The sequence below is a fragment of the Callorhinus ursinus genome, unplaced genomic scaffold (assembly GCF_003265705.2).
Source record: "Callorhinus ursinus isolate GAN/ISIS: 27379988/994484 unplaced genomic scaffold, GSC_fseal_2.0 scaffold10, whole genome shotgun sequence".
Classification (NCBI taxonomy): domain Eukaryota; kingdom Metazoa; phylum Chordata; class Mammalia; order Carnivora; family Otariidae; genus Callorhinus; species Callorhinus ursinus.
Genome location: NW_027397072.1, coordinates 26803828 through 26822869, shown reverse-complemented (window position 1 = coordinate 26822869; position 19042 = coordinate 26803828). Strand labels below are relative to the sequence as shown.

Here is a 19042-nt window from a genome sequence, read left to right as displayed (position 1 = left end):
TCATGATCCCAGGGTCCTGGATCGAGCCCTGCAGGGAGCCTGATTCTCCATCTCCTCCCGCTCCTGCTCTCTCTTTCTCTCAAAAAAATAAATAAAATCTTTAAAAATAATAATAAAAATAAAAATGGATCCTTCTAAAATATCTATCTACTCATGGAAAAATATATGCATATATATATCACACATATAAGCAATAAAGTTTTTAAGAAAATGATAATTTTACACTGACAAAATACTTAAAAAAGTATGTTTTAAAACCTATATTTGAAAAAACGGTAAATGGACTAGAAGTTAAAATAATCACACTGGTTCCTACAATTTCATTTTATAAGGAAAGAGAAAAAGCAGTAATATTCTAACCTCTTTTACTTTTAAAATTACCCAAATCCCTTTCAGCTGAAAGGAAACTAAACATGCAACATAACTTGAAAAAAAGTTCCATTAAATTTTCATATGTAACATCTACAGAGAACATTTTGCTATTCAACTATGCTATTTCTAGGGGAAAAGAAAGAACTATTTCTTGAGACAATGGGGGAAAAATCTAAAATTTAAGAATATGTTAAATGTTTTATTCTTATATCACTGTGGTCATTTCTGACAATACCAACTCTAGAAAACTTTACATTCTAACTTCTAGGAATAGTCTATAGTTCTCACACCTCATGCCGCTGCTCTTTTTCCAGTATATGATATGAGTCCTCTGTTCCCTGTTCTATAAATAATTCTCTATTCCCACTGCTAGAAACTATTTACATTACTGAAATATTTGCTGGATTGAACTTACTTGTCTGCCCATATATCCACAGGCCATATAGGTTAAAATTGGCTGCAGCATCATATGGACTGTAGAAGCTTTTTTACTGAGGGTTGTCAGTATGGTAAATAATCCATCCCCAACTGATATGGCATCTAACCCACCATGAAAGTTCTCATGTTTGGTAAGATGTAATCCACTTGCTCCTAGTTTAAATAAAAAGATTACACAATTTTTTTAAAAGTATATCCTTAAAAACCAATAATAATTAAAACAGAAGCTTCAAAGTCATTTCTCCTGAAACCACTGAACGATGGATATGTAACAGTTTTATGTGTGTGTGTGTACATGTATGTATGTGTATATCTATCTATCTATACGAAACTGAGGTATTTATCATAGCATTCAGTAAAGCATATTTTTGGATCTCTTCTTACATGATATACCTCTATTGTTGGTGACAGTAAGAAGTTGCTCTATGACTAAGCAACATCATCTTACACGTTAGCAATGTATGAAGAAGAAAGGAAATGGATAGAAAGTCAGTGATGTGGGTACATAACTGCACTTTAAATCATCTAACTAAAAAAAAAGGATATGATGATTGTTTCCCTTACCCAAAGAATTAAGTAAAAATAGACTGGAATGAATTTTGTCACAATTTACAAAGTTTTATTATTTGAAAAAAATTAACACAGATATTATTTTTCAAACAGGCAGAAAAGTTAAGCAACAATATAGAAATTTTACACTGATGTATTTGTCACAGAAAAATTTTATATTTCACTTCTTAAGAAAATGTGAATAAATAAACCTTACTGGTTCCCTAATACAAAATTTGATGTGAAATTCTTCATCTATAAAACATTAGAGATGTACAACTATAAACTGTGGTACCTTACTTAAAAGACTGACTTTTTTCTTAATTTAACAAACTGCAAGTTATTTGGTTAGTAATTTCTAATTTTTAAAAAATTCACACTTAAAATTCTTCCTAATTTCAATTTCACTTATTGATAGAAGCCACTCTATAAAAGTTTTTACTTACATCATGCTAAGAAGTTTGCAATCAAGTAGCTTTACACTATAAGGTAATAAAAAAATGAATCTATATGTTGCTCATGAAAAGAGATACAATACCCGAAACAAGTATAAGATGAAATATTCTCAATACGTACCAATTATCATCGCCATGGCACTGCTATTACACAGGCCCAGAGCAGACAAAATCTGGCTCATGATCTGTTGGTTGGCTAACACTAAGTCAGCGACATATGCAGGTGATCCTTGAATACCACTACTGCTTCCATTACCATCTTTGCCTCCTGAGACTTTTTCTTCATCTGAAACACTGTCTGTTGTATTGGTGGTCACAGACACTCTTGCACTGTATTCTCTATTGTCTGAAAGAGGCAGCTGTACTAAAATGTTAACCAGTTTTAACAAATCGAACATGAGTTGATCTCTTGTCATTTCACCACAAACTGCTTTTGCATCACCTGGACGAATGAGGTTGGCAAAGAGTCCCCCAAAGCATGCTCGAGCACCGACTGAGCTATCAGATCCACTTCGAGACATTACTTTGTCTGAGCAAGTGATATAGTGGTGCACTAAAAAGGTGACAGACTCTATTACAGCAGAAATAGTACTAATGGAAACAACTTCAAAATTCTGCTCCAGAGTAAATTCTAAGAGCTTTACTTGGGCATCAAGAGGTCCTTGGCCTGTCTGGAAAGCACCCCTGCAGAAAAAGAGAGGATTAAAAATTAATCCCTGTTAAACTTTTTTAAAAAAGTAACCATCACAACACAAGAAAGCTAGCAATTAAACTCTTGGTATTCACTATTTCATTTTGCAGGCAAATAGTTTCAATCTCCTCCTGAGTTGTTCTTACTCTCTTCTCCATTTTACACAAAATCAAAAATGACTTCCCCTCCAAATAGAAAACCAAAGGACAAGTAAATCAAAGAGGTGATTTTGAAACCCCAGACTAAAATATTTCAGCATCACATGGCACTCCTCATGATGGAATAAGCTCTGGTTTTTCATATCCTCAAATGGTGCTATTTTAAACACTCTGTACTGATTATGATGTTCAAAAATTAAGATTCAGTCAAATAATTTTTATGCATCAAAATTAAATGTTCTCCAGTTCTGCTCATGCCTAAGATATAAAAAGCTGGAGAGAACAGTGCCTCCAAATTAACAAGAGAAAGTGAAACTAGTTATAATGTCACATAAACCCATCAGAGGGCTTGAAATCCATGAAAAGACAGGCACCTCCAAAAAGCACTGGCTCTCCTATGACAGAATTTGAGAAGAGACACTGGCAACATTCAAATGAGTAAGAAGAATTCCACTAAAATATTTAACAACTTGCTAAATCCTGGTGTATGCAAGGGTAATAACACAGAACCCTTGGTGTTCATACCCATTCACAGGCACCCAACCTCCCCAACCCCCTGCTACACACTATGCCCTATGTATCTATTCCACTTGGCTGTTCCTGAGTTATATACTTTATAATAAACCAGTATATGTAAGTAAAGTGTTTTTCCCGGGTTCTAGGTGAGATTTTTACAAACTATCAAAACTGAAGCGAGTGCTGTGAGAAACCCTGGATTTGTATCCAAATCTGACAGAAGTGTGGTAGCCTGGGACCTAGGACTTACAAATGCCCTCTCAAGTGAGGGAAGTCTTATGGGACTGAGGAGTTAAACCTGTGAAGCTGATGCTGACTTTGGAAAGTGTCAGAACGGGACTGAATGGCAGGGCAAAGCTTTATGCTGGTTCTCTGAAAATATCAGTAATATTGATAAACTTCTAGCAAGAATGACCTATATAAATAAATAAAAATTACCAGTATTAGAAATGAGAAAAAGGAATCAAACTAGAGCCTATCAACATTAAATGGATAAGGAAATAGCACCAATAATTCAACAACATAGAAGAAATGAACAAATTCCTTCAAGATGCAAATTGCCAAATGTCACTCAAGAAGAAACAGAAAACCTGAATAATCTTTCACCTATGAAATAAATGGAACATTTTTTCCCATAAGAAAACTCCAGACTCAGTATGCCTCGGTGGCGAGTACTATCAAATATTTAAGTGAGCAGTAATATAAGTTTTACACAACCTCCTTCAGAAAATAGAAAAGGGATACCCCGACTTATGAGTCCAGGATTACCTTGATATAAAAAACAGACACTTTACATAAAAACTGGACATTATAAGAAAAATGCAAACATCCCTCATAAAACACATAGATTCAAAAATCAACAAAATGTTAAATTCAATTCAGCAAGTATGAAAAGGATAATACCTCATGACCAATGAGTATATCCTGAAATACATACTGATCAACACTTAAAAAAAAATCAGTGTAATTCACCGTATTTATAGATTACTCAAGAAACAACATATGATCAGCTCAAAAGATACAGAGAAAGCACTTCACAAAATCCAAGAGTAATACATGATTTTTTAAAGACTTAGCAAATTAAGAACACAAAAAAACCTCCTGAACTTGGTATCAGTCATCTACAAAGGAAGCTACAGCTAGTAACATTTCTACTTCTGAAAGACCTTTACTTTTCTAAGACTGAGAAAAAAACAAAGAGGGCAAATTGAACCACTTCAATCAATCATATGGGAGGTACTAACCAGGGCATTAGGGGAGGCGGCGGGGTAGGGCATAGGGGCTAAGACACACACATTGGAAAGGAAGGAATAAGACTGTTTTCATTCACTGGCCATGTGACTCTATACAAAGAAAAATCCGAAGAGGCTATATAATTTTTCCTAAATTGATCTGTAGATTGATGCATTCCCAATCAAAATCCAGCAAGGTTTTATTTTGTTTTATTTCGGGCAGTGCAGATAAGAATCAATAAATGTATTCTCAAATATATGTGGAAAAGCAAAGGAACTAGAATAGCCAAAACAATTCTGAAGAAAGAACAAAGTTGGAAAATCTGCACTATCAGATCTCAAGAAACTTATGGAGGTACCAAGGCAATATGGTACTGGAAAAGTGTAGACACAAACATCAATTCTACAGAAGAGAGTCCAGAAACTGCAAAACCAATATGGTCAATGATTTTTAAAATGCATACAAAGATAATTCAATGAAAAGCAGTCTTTGCAATAAATGGCATAGGAACAATTGGACATCCACAGGCAAAGAAATAAACTTTGACCCAAATGCAACATAAATGTAAAAACTAAAACTATAAAATTTCTATAAGAAAACACAGATCATTTGTATGACCTTGGATTAGGCAAAGGTTTTTTTTTTTTATAGCACAAAAATAATACATAAAGGAAAACTTAACAAATAAGACTTCATCAAAATAAAAAACTTGTTTTTTGAAGGATATTGTTAAAATACAATCCACAGATAGAAAGTATCTGCAAAACACTTACTTGATAAAATTGAATGCCCTCTTTATAATAAGATGGGGTATTTCTTTTCAGTCACAAAATTAATTTACCTAAAAGCTGCTGGCTAATTTATCAGAATACCAGAGACTTTCTTAAAAACAAAGAAAACATGGGGCTCCTGGATGGCTCAGTCAATTTTGGCTCAGGTCATGGTCTCGGGGAAGTGAGATGGAGCACCGTGTTGCGCTCTGCGCTGGGCATGAAGCCCGCTTGGGATTCTCTCTCCCCCTCTGTCCCTCCCACCTGCCCCACCCCCATGTGCTCTTGCTCTCTCTCTCTCAAAAAAAAAAAAAGTTTTCATCAGAAAGTAATGTCAATTTTATGAAATGTCTTACAGTATGAGATAATGATTCATTAATATGTTATGTATTATGATTTTTAACCACTCATGGTCACAATTCATTCTTTTAACATACTGCCTGATTTTGTTAATAAATTTATTTAGGCTTTCTCTATGGGATTGGTATGTAATTTTTTTTTTAAGATTTTGTTCATTTATGAGAGAGAGAGTAGGGGTCGGGGAAGAAGGAGACTCCCCACTAAGCAGGGAGCCCAATGCGGGGCTGGATCCCAAGACCCCAGGATCATGACCTGAACCTAAGGCAGACACTTAACTGACTGAGCCACCCAGGCGCCCTTCTAATTTTCTTTTTTAAGCTATTTTTTTCAGTTTTCTTACATATAGGTTTCAAGTAAAATCCTTGGTAGCTTTAATACTCTCTCTGTATTCTACAACAATTTAAACAGCTTCAAGTAAATTTCACTAATCTATGAAAACACTAAAAGCAAGCAGAGACTTGATGTACTGTATATCTTTCATAGAGTTCAGGAATCCGAGAGAGCCGTAATAAAATGGAATGAAAATAGTCAGGAGAGAAATGGATAAACCCTTTCCCCTTAATCCCTACTATATTGCTTATCTGTGCCCAGATAAACCCCTAACAAATGGTAAGGGAGCGTTTATCTGAGGGATCACATATTACTTCTATATCAGGAATATATGTATACATTGAAATTTACCTTTCTGTAGAAAGTATATGAATTAGCTTGAGCAAAAATTCACTGAATATCTGAGGACATGTTGAAGAAAGATGCACTTGCAATCGGGTAAGAAATTCTTGCATAGCTTGTGTAGCTGTTGGACCAACCTGAAGAGAATCGAAAACTTTTTACTGATAATTTTTAAATGAATAATTCTATAAATGTTATCAAGTGTTAAATCAAGCACTATACTCTTTTAACTTTTCATATGAAGAACGAAAATATTAACATTAATATTTCCTGATAGCAGGAAACCAACTGATTTTTTTAGGTCTTAACATATTTAAACTGAAAACCACAAATTCTAGTGTCATAATTTTATCATTATGGTTTAGAACTTATAGTAGGTTTATATAACTCAAAACAGAAAAAAATCACCTGAATTACACAAGAAATGCCTTCATAATGCTGTCAAAAGTATAAGGAACTTTTGCACTGATTTTCACAAACAACCTTACTACCCATTTCAAAACAGAAGCATTCAAAGAGGTTAAGTGATCCACAAATGGTCATGCTTCCAATGACTAGTAGAGCAAATACTATCGAGAATGAAAAAACACAAAACCACAAAGAAAAAACTCTAAAAGTAAAAACAAACGGGGTGGGAGGGATGGGGTGGCTGGGTGATAGACACTGGAGAAGGTATGTGCTATGGTGAGCACTGTGAATTGTGCAAGACTGTTGAATCACAGATCTGTACCTCCGAAACAAATAATACAATATATGTTAAAAAAGAAGAAGAAGCTAGCAAGAGGGGAAGAATGAAGGGGGGGGGAATCAGAGGGGGAGACGAACCCTGAGAGACGATGGACTCTGAGAAACAAACTGAGGGCTCTAGAGGGGAGGGGGGTGGGAGGATGGGTTGGCCTGGTGATGGTTTTTTTTTTTTTTAAGAATTTATTTATTTGGGCGCCTGGGTGGCTCAGTTGGTTAAGCGACTGCCTTCGGCTCAGGTCATGATCCTGGAGTCCTGGGATCGAGTCCCGCATCGGGCTCCCTGCTCAGCGGGGAGTCTGCTTCTCCCTCTGACCCTCCCCCCTCTCATGCGCTCTCTCTCTTTCTCTCTCTCAAATAAATAAATAAAATCTTTAAAAAAAAAAAAGAATTTATTTATTTATTCATGAGAGACAGAGGGAGAGAGAGGGAGAGAGAGAGAGAGAAGCAGAGGGAGAAGCAGGCTCCCAAGGAGCAGGGAGCCCAATGTGGGACTTGATCCCAGGACCCTGGGATCATGACCTGAGCCGAAGGCAGACGCTTAACCATCTGAGCCACCCAGGCGCCCCTGGTGATGGGTATTAAGGGGGGCGCGTTCTGCATGGAGCACTGGATGTTATACACCCAACAATGAATCATAGAACACTACATCAAAAACTGATGATGTAATGAATGGTGATTAACGTAATAAAAAACTAAAGAAAAAAAAAACAAAAACACAAACCTGTGCCAATTCATAAAAGACCGCTTTCCCAAACTTCTGTCTCATCAATGAAAGAAATGGTGAGAACCACACTATGTAACCTCAGGTATGTTTTGGAATATTTTGTAATACTTCTCCATGTGATTTTATTCTATCCCAATCTGCTATGATCATAAAACCCAGGTGGAGTTATAGTAAAATAAAATGTAATTCTTCAAACTGTTTTAAAGTTAGATAAACTTTTAATTTCTAATACTGAGCACATAAATCATAGCATTCTTAACCAAACTTCCTATATACAACTAAGATATCAGAGGAAATTCTGATCTTCAATAACTTACTCTGCTTTGAAAAAAACAAAAGCGGGAAAAAAAAACTGTTTTATACAATAGCATGCTCTCCAATACCTAGTTCTACTGCTAATAAGGTGTGTAATTGTGGGCAATGCAGATAATGCATCTTCTCATATGTAAAATAATGAAGTTATTAGAATCAATGATCCCAGGAACCTTCACATTCCAAATTCATAAATCTCTATGTACAATGATCCCTTGATAATATGCCTCTGCTCCCACCAACATTCTGGCCCCATCTAACTACAATAGTTTCTTATTTTCATCCTTGTCTCATTTGTTTTATTGTGATCTGCAAAATGAAAGTACATGCAATATGAGAGTACAGACTAAACATATCCAACATATTTAAGCTGCAAGAAGTCAAAGACTTGGTCTTGGTAACTCCTTATATCCCCAGCACCTAGAACAATACCTGGACCTAGCACACGGAAGCATCTTAAAAACTTACTGAATAAATGAAACATTAGAAAGGATGGTACTATTACACACTAGACGGCTAAATGAGAATCTGTCTAATGGCAAATCCAGAGAAGAATTTAAGATGGTAAGTTTAAAAAGACGGTAACGTTGCATAACCTGCACTGAAAAGATGCTATGAACACTAAATATATATTTTATATAAGAAATAAAATGAAGTAGAAATATTTAAAAAGCAGTACAGTGTAACAAGAAATTAATTGACATAAAGGAGGTTTATAGTAAGACTAAAACATGTTTGTAAGCTCTGAGCAATACTTGTTATTTTTTGTTCAACAACTAGGTTAATTATCAATCTTGACAGTAGGTCATTAACATGGTACATTATTTTTAAAAATGTTTTTAATTCTAAAATTTCTGAAATGCTTCCCTTTCAGGTATTTTTTCAGAATGTTTCTTAAATTATCCAAATTAATGTCATACCTGCACAAAAATATCCAAAATTAATGTCATACCTGCACAAAAATCCAGTAAAAATTCAAGAGAAAATTTACTACCTACTATGCTTCAGTTTCAGTATAGCTATTATTACATATTATTCAAAACATTTTATATTATATGGATATGTAAAATAGTATCATTTAATACCTTAGCAATAAAAATTACATATTAGGTGCATTAAGTTTTTCTTTACAGAAGTGTTTATTGAATAGTCTGGGCCTATCACTAGTTTCCAAAAGTCATCTTACCTGTGGACTGTGCTGATTTGTTCCATGTGGACTGGTGCCCGAAAGAAATTTCACTAAGACATGAATCAGGTTTGGATCTGAAACCAGCAGATGAGCAGTACTCTCCTGAGTTGCAATGGCACTGCTTGAACCCGCTGTAAAACATTTAAAAACAAAAATGCTCTTAACAAATGGACCCTGAAACAACAGAAATACAGTATATAAAATATCTTTTAGTTTCAAGGAAAACTCACAAATTCCTGGGAGTTAGTGTTTTGTTTTTTTTTTCTTAAGATCTTATTCATTTATTTCAGACAGTGAGGGAGCGAGAGAAAGCACCAGAGGCGCAAGGGGCAGAGTGAGAAGCACACTCCCTGCTGAGCAGTGAATGGGATACAAGGGATCATAACCCGAGCCAAAGGTGGACACCTAACGAACTGAGCCACTCAGGCGCCCCTGGGAGTTAGTTTACTAAAAGGGTTTGAATCTCTACTGTATTGACTAAGTTGGACTCGTTCTCTATTTTCATCTATCTTCCCTCTCTTCTAATCTATAAAAAATAGATTAGACTATAAAAAATATCTGGTTTAATGTGCGTCTTACTTAGTATACAGTCAAGTGGAAAAGAAATAATTAAATGCTTACTGACCTTTTGGTGAGCCTATTCTTGGTAATTACTTCCCTTTCAGAAATAGGGATCTACTTTTTGGGTAAATCTTAACCCTGCTTTCTAAGATAAATCTAGGCAAAAACTATTCACTTTTGCATGTCAGTAGTATAGTGGTTGTACACTGTTAAATGATATACAGTAAACACACCAGTTTTTTGAACTGAATAAACTATCCTTTGCGTTAAATCTGTCTTCAATATGAGAGAGTGATGTTTTCGATCCCATACGTGGAAAACATTCCAAATGAAAAAAATAGCAGTTTAATGCTAAACAATGATTTAAACTGACATTTTATCAATGTGACAGAGCTTTCTATTTAATGAAATTAATCTCAAACAGAATGGGGATGAAATTTACCCACCTCTTACCATAACCTATAGACAGAATGAAGATTTCAATTCATAAATGGCTAGGCCTTATTGTCTGCTATGAACTTTCATCCCCACCTCACAACACTCTCAAGAATGCCAGATAAAACCCAGACCTAAACGTGAAAAATAAAAACAATACACACTACAAAAGATAATGTAAGATTATCTTCATGACTTCAGGACACATAGTCATAGAAAGCACTAAAAGTTCCTTTCTAAAAAGGTGCAGAAATTATTTTACTATCCTAATTATAATGAAGAAAAGGGGGTGGAGTAAGAAAGTAGAAAACCCATTATCACAATCTGAGAAAAAGCAATTATATTCTATGAATACAGCTTTTAGATGTGGTAAACTAATCATACATATTTATGAATATAATAAATCATTTTTTTGAGTGCAAAGTTACTTTAAAAAGAATAACATAAAACAGTGAACATTTGATTTTGTACTCAAAAAGCAATCAGTTTTATTTTAATAAGTAGTAAGCTTTTAGAAAGTAAAACTATGATTTGAACTTGTGGTGGTAGATTACAGTGTATTATCAAAGTAAGGAGACACAAAGCCTAAGATACATAAGAACAAATTCAGAAGAGATACAGTCAAATAAGGAACATAATCTTTTCACAACTATATCACTTCTTGGAAAAATCTTAAGAATCTGAACGTAAGAATAAAGAAGTATAGGTCAGAGATTTAAAGGAACAGTTCGATGTAAAGGAATAAATGTTTGCACTTACGATTAAGCTGCATATTTGTCATGAGTGTTAGACTATGAAGCACAAGGCACCATGTCCGGAGTAAAGTGTTGGGATACCAAGCTAACACGGTGAGAAAGCTAGTTATTGATGCTATACAGAAAAGAGAAAGGGGGAAAATTTTTAATTAAGGAAAACCAAATGTTTATTAAGAATTAAAAATAAAACAGATAAATTAAAAAATGACACTATTTCTTTCAATCAATTCATTACCTAGTGTCCTCAAAACATAGAAATGAAAAGAGTTCCCCATTAAATATCACTGAAAATTAAGAGTTAATAACATTTTATGGCTAAGTTTAAAGCTCAGCCTGCAACACATAAAGTGTTATCACTATAAATGTGTTGTCCTCTTCAAACTATAGGCACTTCTACTGCAACATCGTTTGTTTTACTAAAAATCTTCACATTCTGCAAGACCAAAACCGAAAACAATAGGGGATACTAGAAAAACAGGGATGGGGTGAGACCACTGAAAACCAATGCGACTTCGCAACAAAAGCACAAACTAGAATAATTAGGTCACTTGCAAGGCCCTAATAGAAAGTGCTTATGAGAGCTGGAGAAGCCGAAGAAGTTATTCAAAATGTACGAACTTAATACAGTGCCCAGACTGTGCTCTTAAAACACCATTTAAAAATGGCTGGTTCCAGATTTCAGGCTAAAATACACACAGACTGGAATATTTATCACACTGAAAGCTAACAATAGTATATATATATAACAACAACAGCTAAGAAAGGAGCGCCTCACTGACCACAAACGGCAAAATTTCTGCATCAGTAAGCACAAAAATGGTAACTGAAACAAAAAAAAAGTAAAAACCATAAACTTATACAGATATTTATTAAAGAAACTAACTGTGCACGTAGACTGCTTGTGAAGCAATTCAATTTAAAAACTAAAAACTAAAAAAAAAAAAAAAAGAAAAAAACAGTTCTGGCATTTTCCCTGCCTCTATTATACAAACTACCAACAGAGGGTGACATATTAGCCTATGAAAGGAATTTTCTCTTTATCGAAGTGTTTCAACTAAAAAAAGAAGTGATAGAATTCGACTATCCTCATTTTGAAACCTCTAATGAATTATTAATGGCACTAAGCATCACTGTCGTTACTTAACAATGTAAAAAGAGAGGCAACCTAGGAAACTGCCTTTTAAAAAAAATCAGATAAAGCTCCAGGTCTAACTACCACTTTATAGGAAATCGAGAGGACATCATGGAGATACAATCACTAAAAATCAGGACCCTGGAAATGCTGAAAAAGATCAAACTTCTTTGATAAATGACTTTGTTAAGGGATAAAAAAGACATGGAGTGAACCTATACAGATTCAGAGGGATTAAAGAAACATAATTAAAATATGTGGATCTTATATGGATTCTATTTCAAATTTTAAAAATTTTATAACAATTGGGACAACTGGAAATCTGAATACTAACCAGATATCTGATAATAATGAACACTTATTTAGTTTTACTCATTAACTCTTGTTTATGTGTAACATTTTCACAATAACAAAGTTGAAAATAACAATGGGAGCACAATTTATAATAATTATTAGTGCAGTGGAAGAGATGAAAACCTATTAATTAAAGCCGGACTGGCTCTTGCCAAGACAACACAGATTTAAGTGGGACCATGAGCCAGTGGGGGCTGTCGCTACGGTTTAAAGACAAGCCTATGAGAGCCATGCAAGATACAGAATGCACCCCTGTGAAAGAGAAAGCAGCAGAAATAGATGATCATTTACACTTTTCTTAAAATATAATGAAAACAGATTCCTGCAGCCAGAGCTAAAGGCTAACTGTATTTCTGTAGAAGGATATTATTTTACTCCCATTATTTTAACACTCTTGCATTTGTCAAAAACAAAAACAAAAAACCCCAAAAGCTAACTAATACAACTTCCACAGGAAATGTGATCTCCTTCTCCAAGTTATCAATTCCCCCGGTGCTGATTCGCATTTTTCCGAAACAGCAGTGGCAACAGAACAGCTCACGAACAAGATGGTATTTTTTGGAAATATAAAGATTAACACTGCAAATTTTAGTTACACACGGGCACAAGATAATACAAAAACCAGAGAAAATGTGTTTTGTTCTCTTTCCTGAAAATTAAGTCAATGTATAAAAAAAGGGTTTTTTTTCCCACTAAAACATTATAAACCTAATGATAAAGATTAGGTAATATTAACCTAACTGTTGCCTTTTTAGTTTATTTATGCTATGTTAATAATTCTCCTTCTAATAAATCTTACCCTGATTTAATGAAATGACAGGTATTCGATTAGCATTATATAAAAAAATGTCTGCTCCATTTTCTTTGTTTCCAGAAGAACTAGAATTCAGGCTCAATGTGAGCCACAACTGGAGAAGTGATTCCAACTGAAAAAGAATGAAAATTGACAGGGAAAACAAACAAACAAACAAAAAAAGTACCTATTATATAATGAAATATATTTAAACAAAAATCTTACGAACGAATCCCTTTGAGTAATTAATTTTTCTATTAAGTATTTCCTCTGGTTACTTTAATTCAGTTGGCAAGCAAACACATCTTAAAATTCTTGATGAAAGAAAATTTAAACTGAATTAAAATTTATAATTTACCTAATACATAATAATTTTCTAAATTAAAATAGGTGATTCAAGTCTTTAAATACAGGTGTATGTAAAACATAAAATTGGAACTACAGGAATAAATCTTAAAAATCATAAAAATTATAAATAACCTATCACTGAGGATCTGTGGTTATCAAAGGATCTCCAATATTTTTCCATCTGAGATAATGAATAAATCATCCCTGTCAGGTTGAGAAAGATCTCCCCAGTTATTTTCATCTTTTACTAGGCTTGCAATAACGCGTGAAAATACAACATTTCTCCTGAAGTCATACCTGAACATGATGGACTTGAAGCATGGAAAAAAGTTTGTTGAAACAAACATTTAACATTGGGACAGATGATAACTGTATAATAAGCTGGTTGGATTGGTTCGCTGCTTGTAAACCCCCTAGAAGTGAATCATCTGTTCCAGTGGGAGACTGTGATACTGAAAATTAAACACAATTACGATTTTATCACAAAGTATCAGGAGAAATGTTCACCAGCTATTAGTATGTATAGGTTAAGTGAAGATCTTAAAAAACTTTCTTTTAATTGGTTTCCTAAGAATAGTTGATCATTATATTCTTTGGAAATTTATTTTTACATTACCTGAAAGTCAAAAAGACAATCACCAAAGACAGAAGCTCCCCAATTCACAGCATTTGTCCATTAAAGGAACAAAACCTTACTCTCTAGCAATTTTTATTTTCTATTTTTTCATAATTAATAAATGAGGAAAAGAAGAAAAAGAATCTTGACTATTTAAGAAAGTAGTTTGAGAAAAATTTAGACTCAAGTCCACTGATTCTTAACCTTAATTATACATTAAAATTATCTGGGAAGCATTAAAAAATTCTGATGTCCAAGTCACACACCAAACTAATAAATGAGTATACATTAATGGGGAGCAGAGAAATACATGAGCTCTGAGAGAGGTTTTTCATATATTCAGAAAGTTATATTAAAAAGGGGACACAGTTCTGAACAGGACAATAATCAAAAGACACAATATTAAGAGAAACAGATATAAATCACAAAATCATCTTCTAATAAATTGTTTTAAACAAGAAAAGTCTAACAAAGAAAAGGGCTACTCAGGTCAGTCCTGAGTTGTCTGTGGTCACAGAGAGGCTGCCCAACAAAAGAGATCCCTCCATTACATGAGAGATAAGATACAATACTAGTGTACCAATAGCAAGATGATAGAACACTAGACCTTTTCTTCGGTTTTTCGCTTTGCTATATACTTCCTAAGGTAAGAAATAAATGAAAACCACCAAGTGAAAGAATTCAATTTGACACAAACATGTCTAAAAACCCCAATTTCTCTAACGCGTCGTGAACTCCCCTTCACGGGGGAAGAAGAACATGATGCTCTTCCTAGGTTCTAACTAGTACATCTACTTTCACTGACCATGCTCCAGAGAGGTGAAGTAATTGTAGGCCTAAGAAAAATAAAAACATCCCTATCTCCTTAGCACAGCTCCTCAATCTTTTGTCTTTGTGAGATAGGCTGCTATCTAACTTAACTGAGCAAGTGCTCACCTGATAGGAGGCGATCTACCCAAGTCTAGTATTCTACTTCATCAATGATCAAAACAGGCTGTGTCACAGTTTCTGCATCAGGCATGCCCACCGGTTTAGATACTGAGCCACTTTACTGCTACAAAGTCAGAGTTGTGTAGTTACAACACACACTGTGCAGCTCAGAAAGCCTCAAATATTTACTATCTGGTCCTTTATATAAAACATATGCCTTCCTTTGATGTAGATAATTAGGTAGTAAACCCTCTCAATTCAGCAGTTCAGTTAGGCCCATATATATTTCTTCCATCCTAATCTTTAAGGACGGTAAAGATGTCACTGCAGTAATGCCCCCTTATCTGGGGTTCTGCTCTCCACGGTTTCTGGTTTCTGGTTTCTGTTACGAGCAGACCACTGCAGTCAGGTCAACAGTACACTAACACTCCCTCACAATGCCTACATCATTTACCTCACACTTCATCATGCAGGCTTTTATCTTCAAACATCACCACCAGAAGGGTGATTGTGAGAAAGAGAGAATTCACATTCACACCCTTATTACAGTATATGATAACTATTTTATTATTGTTGTTAATTTCTTACTGTGCCTAATTTATAAATCAAACTTTATCCTAAGTATGTATGTAGAGAAAAAACATAGTATATGTAGGGTTCAGTTCTATCTGTGGTTTCAAGCACCCAATGGGGGTCTTGAAACATCTCTCTCCCAGAAAAGGGGTGATTATTGTACGTAAAAACCCACTTTATCATAGATGTGGATATAATGCAATGAACTCCCAGGCAGCTAGCTAAGCAGACAACTCTTGGAATTTCATTAACCTCACAACACAGTAACAAAAACATCATTCAGGTCTTTGGACTGAATGTAAGCACATTACTACATGGAGGTCTTTTGCTCCCCTTCCACTTTTCCAATTTATTAATCCTTTGTCTTATTTCTCAACTTGCTACTAACTTAGGGAGGGAGAGGTGCTATATGCTTAGCCCCTCAGCCTCGTACCACACATGGAATTTAAAAATCTGTCCCTGCTGAATGCAATTAAAAATTATCAAGAGATAAATCATTCACTGCAATACTCTAACAACGGTGATTTTCACTTACACGTAGGAGATGTATTTGTTAATGCTTGTAAAATGGAATCTGCTTCCAGAGTAGACATCATTTTCAACATAAGTTCTGCTTGCTGTTCAAGTCCAACTTCTAGGCGAGCATCTAGGGCTACAAAAGCAATTCAAAGAAAAAGAGCTACTTGATCATTATTACTCATGTCCTACTTCCTACAATAAAATGTTGACATCCAAATGCAAAAGAGGGTGAAGAGTGTGTCCTCATGTAAGAACAACCTGTCAGGAAGTATCAGCCACAGCAGGCACATCTGTGCAAAGGAGGCTAGAGATGGGAAACCAGTTATAAGAGTGAGGTGGATCAAATAAATGAAGTAATGATAATGGAAGCAAATAAGTTAAGGATAATGAGAACCAGGTTCCTCACTGTCAGAGAAAAGATATGGAAATATGGAAAGGGAGAAAGTTAAAATGAAGTCTAGGTAATATTACAGTGTATGTTAACTAACTGGAATATGAATAAAAATTTTTTAAAAATTAAAAAAATAAAATGAAGCCTACAGAGTTAGATTACAGCCAGATATATTGATATGAAGTCAAGACATTCTAGATAAAAAGGCAGATACAGAAATATAGATGCAAATGTGTGTAAACACACGTCCCCTAGATCTGTCCACCAAGAGGGCACAGAAGCAACCACCAAAATACGAAGTATGCCTAGTACCCAAATCTTGGCTTCTTAATCACATTCTTCCACTAAAGGGTTTTGAAAAGCCCTTCTCCCTTCTGAAGTAGTTAATTCCCAGTCTAGGGAAGGTAAAGGAAATGATTAGCCTGGGGCATCTTGTGCCAGAAAACAAGGACGTGCTCAAAGAAAGAGGAGACAGATAAGCTAAAGGAGATCCATCCCCGCTGGTCAAATCTGGGACAATTTGTACATAAAAACAAAAAATGAAAACTCTGTGAATGTACTTAATGCCATGGAACTGTATAGTTAAAATGGTAAATTTGATGTTATTTATATTTTGCCTTAATAAAAACTAAGCAACAAATAAATAATAACAAATTATGACCCACTGAATAAAAAAGGAAACCATGGGTCTACTTAAAAAAAAAATTCAATGAATAGACTAATTTTTTTTTTTAAAGAATAGTTTCCAAGTACCATTCTCCCACACCCACAAAAATTTTTTACCGAGGGGAAAAGAATAACTTTACAATGGAGAAGACTGGCACAGATCTCCTTAAATCAAGTAATTAAACTTCAAAATTCTGGTCATGGAACAAATTTAAATCATAAACCAGCTAAAAGAATGCAATAAGAAAACCTGAGCATCACACAACAGATACTTCTGGCACCGATGGCGTGACCACAATCTAATCATGGGGAAATAGCATACAAACACAAATCTTGAGGGACATTTTACAGAATAACTGGCCTGTAATCTTCAAAAGCATTAAGGCCATGAAAGTGAACTCTGAAGAACTGTAGCAGGCTGAATGAGACTGAAGAGCTATGACAACTAAATGCAAGGCATCATTTTGCTTTGGATCCTTTTGCATAAAGGACGTTGTTTAAACACAACTGCTGAAACCTGAATGAGGTATGAGTGTTAGTACTAATGTTAATTTCCTAATTTTGACAGAACGTGCTTCCTGACTGCTTATGTAGAAAAATGCCCTGATCTGTACAAAGAACAAATAAAAACAAAACGAAAATAAATAAAGATTAGCAACTTACTCCCAAAGGGCTCAGGATAACAAATGTTCTTTATAGCAAACTTGCAACTTTTCAGTAAAGGTATGATTGTTTCAAAATTTTGCAAAAGATTTTATTTTAAAAAAATATTCTACATGACTAGAAGAGTGCAAAAATAATATTCAGTGTGGTTTCATTCTGTTTACAAATAAAATACAAGTTTATTATTAGCAGTAAAAAAATAAAAGAAAGCAAATTAATTAAAATCACTGGCAATCCCACACAACTCACAAATATATTTTGCTAGGTGTTATTTTTGAGAAACAAAAGATGCCCCATAAATGGAAGCTCCTCCAAAGTGAATGACACCAAAACATACGCTCTGTCATTCTGATGGCATACCTGTGAAACTAAACCCTCTCAGCATACACTCAGGCTCATTTTCTCAAAGGCCAAAGCATACATAAATTTAGGACTTGTTTTAAGTATAGCACATGACTGGGCGCCTGGGTGGCTCAGTCAGTTAAGCGTCTGCCTTCAGCTCAGGTTGTGATCCCAGGGTCCTGGGATTGAGCCCTGCATCGGGCTCCCGGCTCAATAGAAAGCCTGCTTCTCCCTCTGCCTGCCGCCCCCCCTGCCTGTGCTTTCTCTCTCTCTCTCTGTCAAATAAATAAAATCTTTAAAAGAAAAAAAAAAGAATAGCACATGACTTAAAATTTAACACACACTTACCCTGAGATACTGAAACACTAACTGTCTGTGATCCATTCTTCTCTGTGTTTGCAGGTGGCTTTGCTACAGGAATTCCAAGGCCTCCAATGTAAGGGTTGTAATTGTAGGTGCCATAATCAGCACCCCAATAGTCATACCATGTACTGCTTATTGGCTTAAAAGAGTGGAAAAAAAATTGTGGTTTATTTTTACCTCTTCACTAAGAGTGACATTATTTACACTTTCTAAACTCATATGGGGCTACAAAATAAACATTCTCCCCACCCTTTAAATCACCAAAACACACTTAGGATCTTAATGATTTATTGGAATAGATTCATTTTATACCAAAATTTAAAAATACTTTATTTAGAACCTGAGAGATAAGTAGCATACTTAAAAAAAAATCTCTTATACACAAAAAGAAGCAATATAACGTATTAGGGGGATA

At 34.8% G+C, this 19042-nt stretch overlaps 1 protein-coding gene across 12 annotated transcripts in view; it reads right to left on the bottom strand.

Moving 5' to 3' along the window:
- BIRC6 (baculoviral IAP repeat containing 6) overlaps positions 1–19042 on the bottom strand; it is a 230257-nt gene that overhangs the window by 95110 nt on the left and 116105 nt on the right. For all 12 annotated transcript variants that reach the window (XR_012379690.1, XM_073897238.1, XM_073897243.1 and 9 more), the window contains 9 exons: positions 18613–18766; positions 16219–16335; positions 13862–14016; positions 13223–13349; positions 10942–11052; positions 9184–9317; positions 6224–6351; positions 1936–2498; positions 788–963 (listed from right to left, as the gene is read on the bottom strand). Coding sequence is in view for 11 of the 12 variants with exons in the window: in XM_073897238.1 (XP_073753339.1) it covers positions 788–963; positions 1936–2498; positions 6224–6351; positions 9184–9317; positions 10942–11052; positions 13223–13349; positions 13862–14016; positions 16219–16335; positions 18613–18766 (1665 nt within the window). In the remaining variant the exon portion in view is untranslated. The remainder of the gene's footprint in view (positions 1–787; positions 964–1935; positions 2499–6223; positions 6352–9183; positions 9318–10941; positions 11053–13222; positions 13350–13861; positions 14017–16218; positions 16336–18612; positions 18767–19042) is intronic.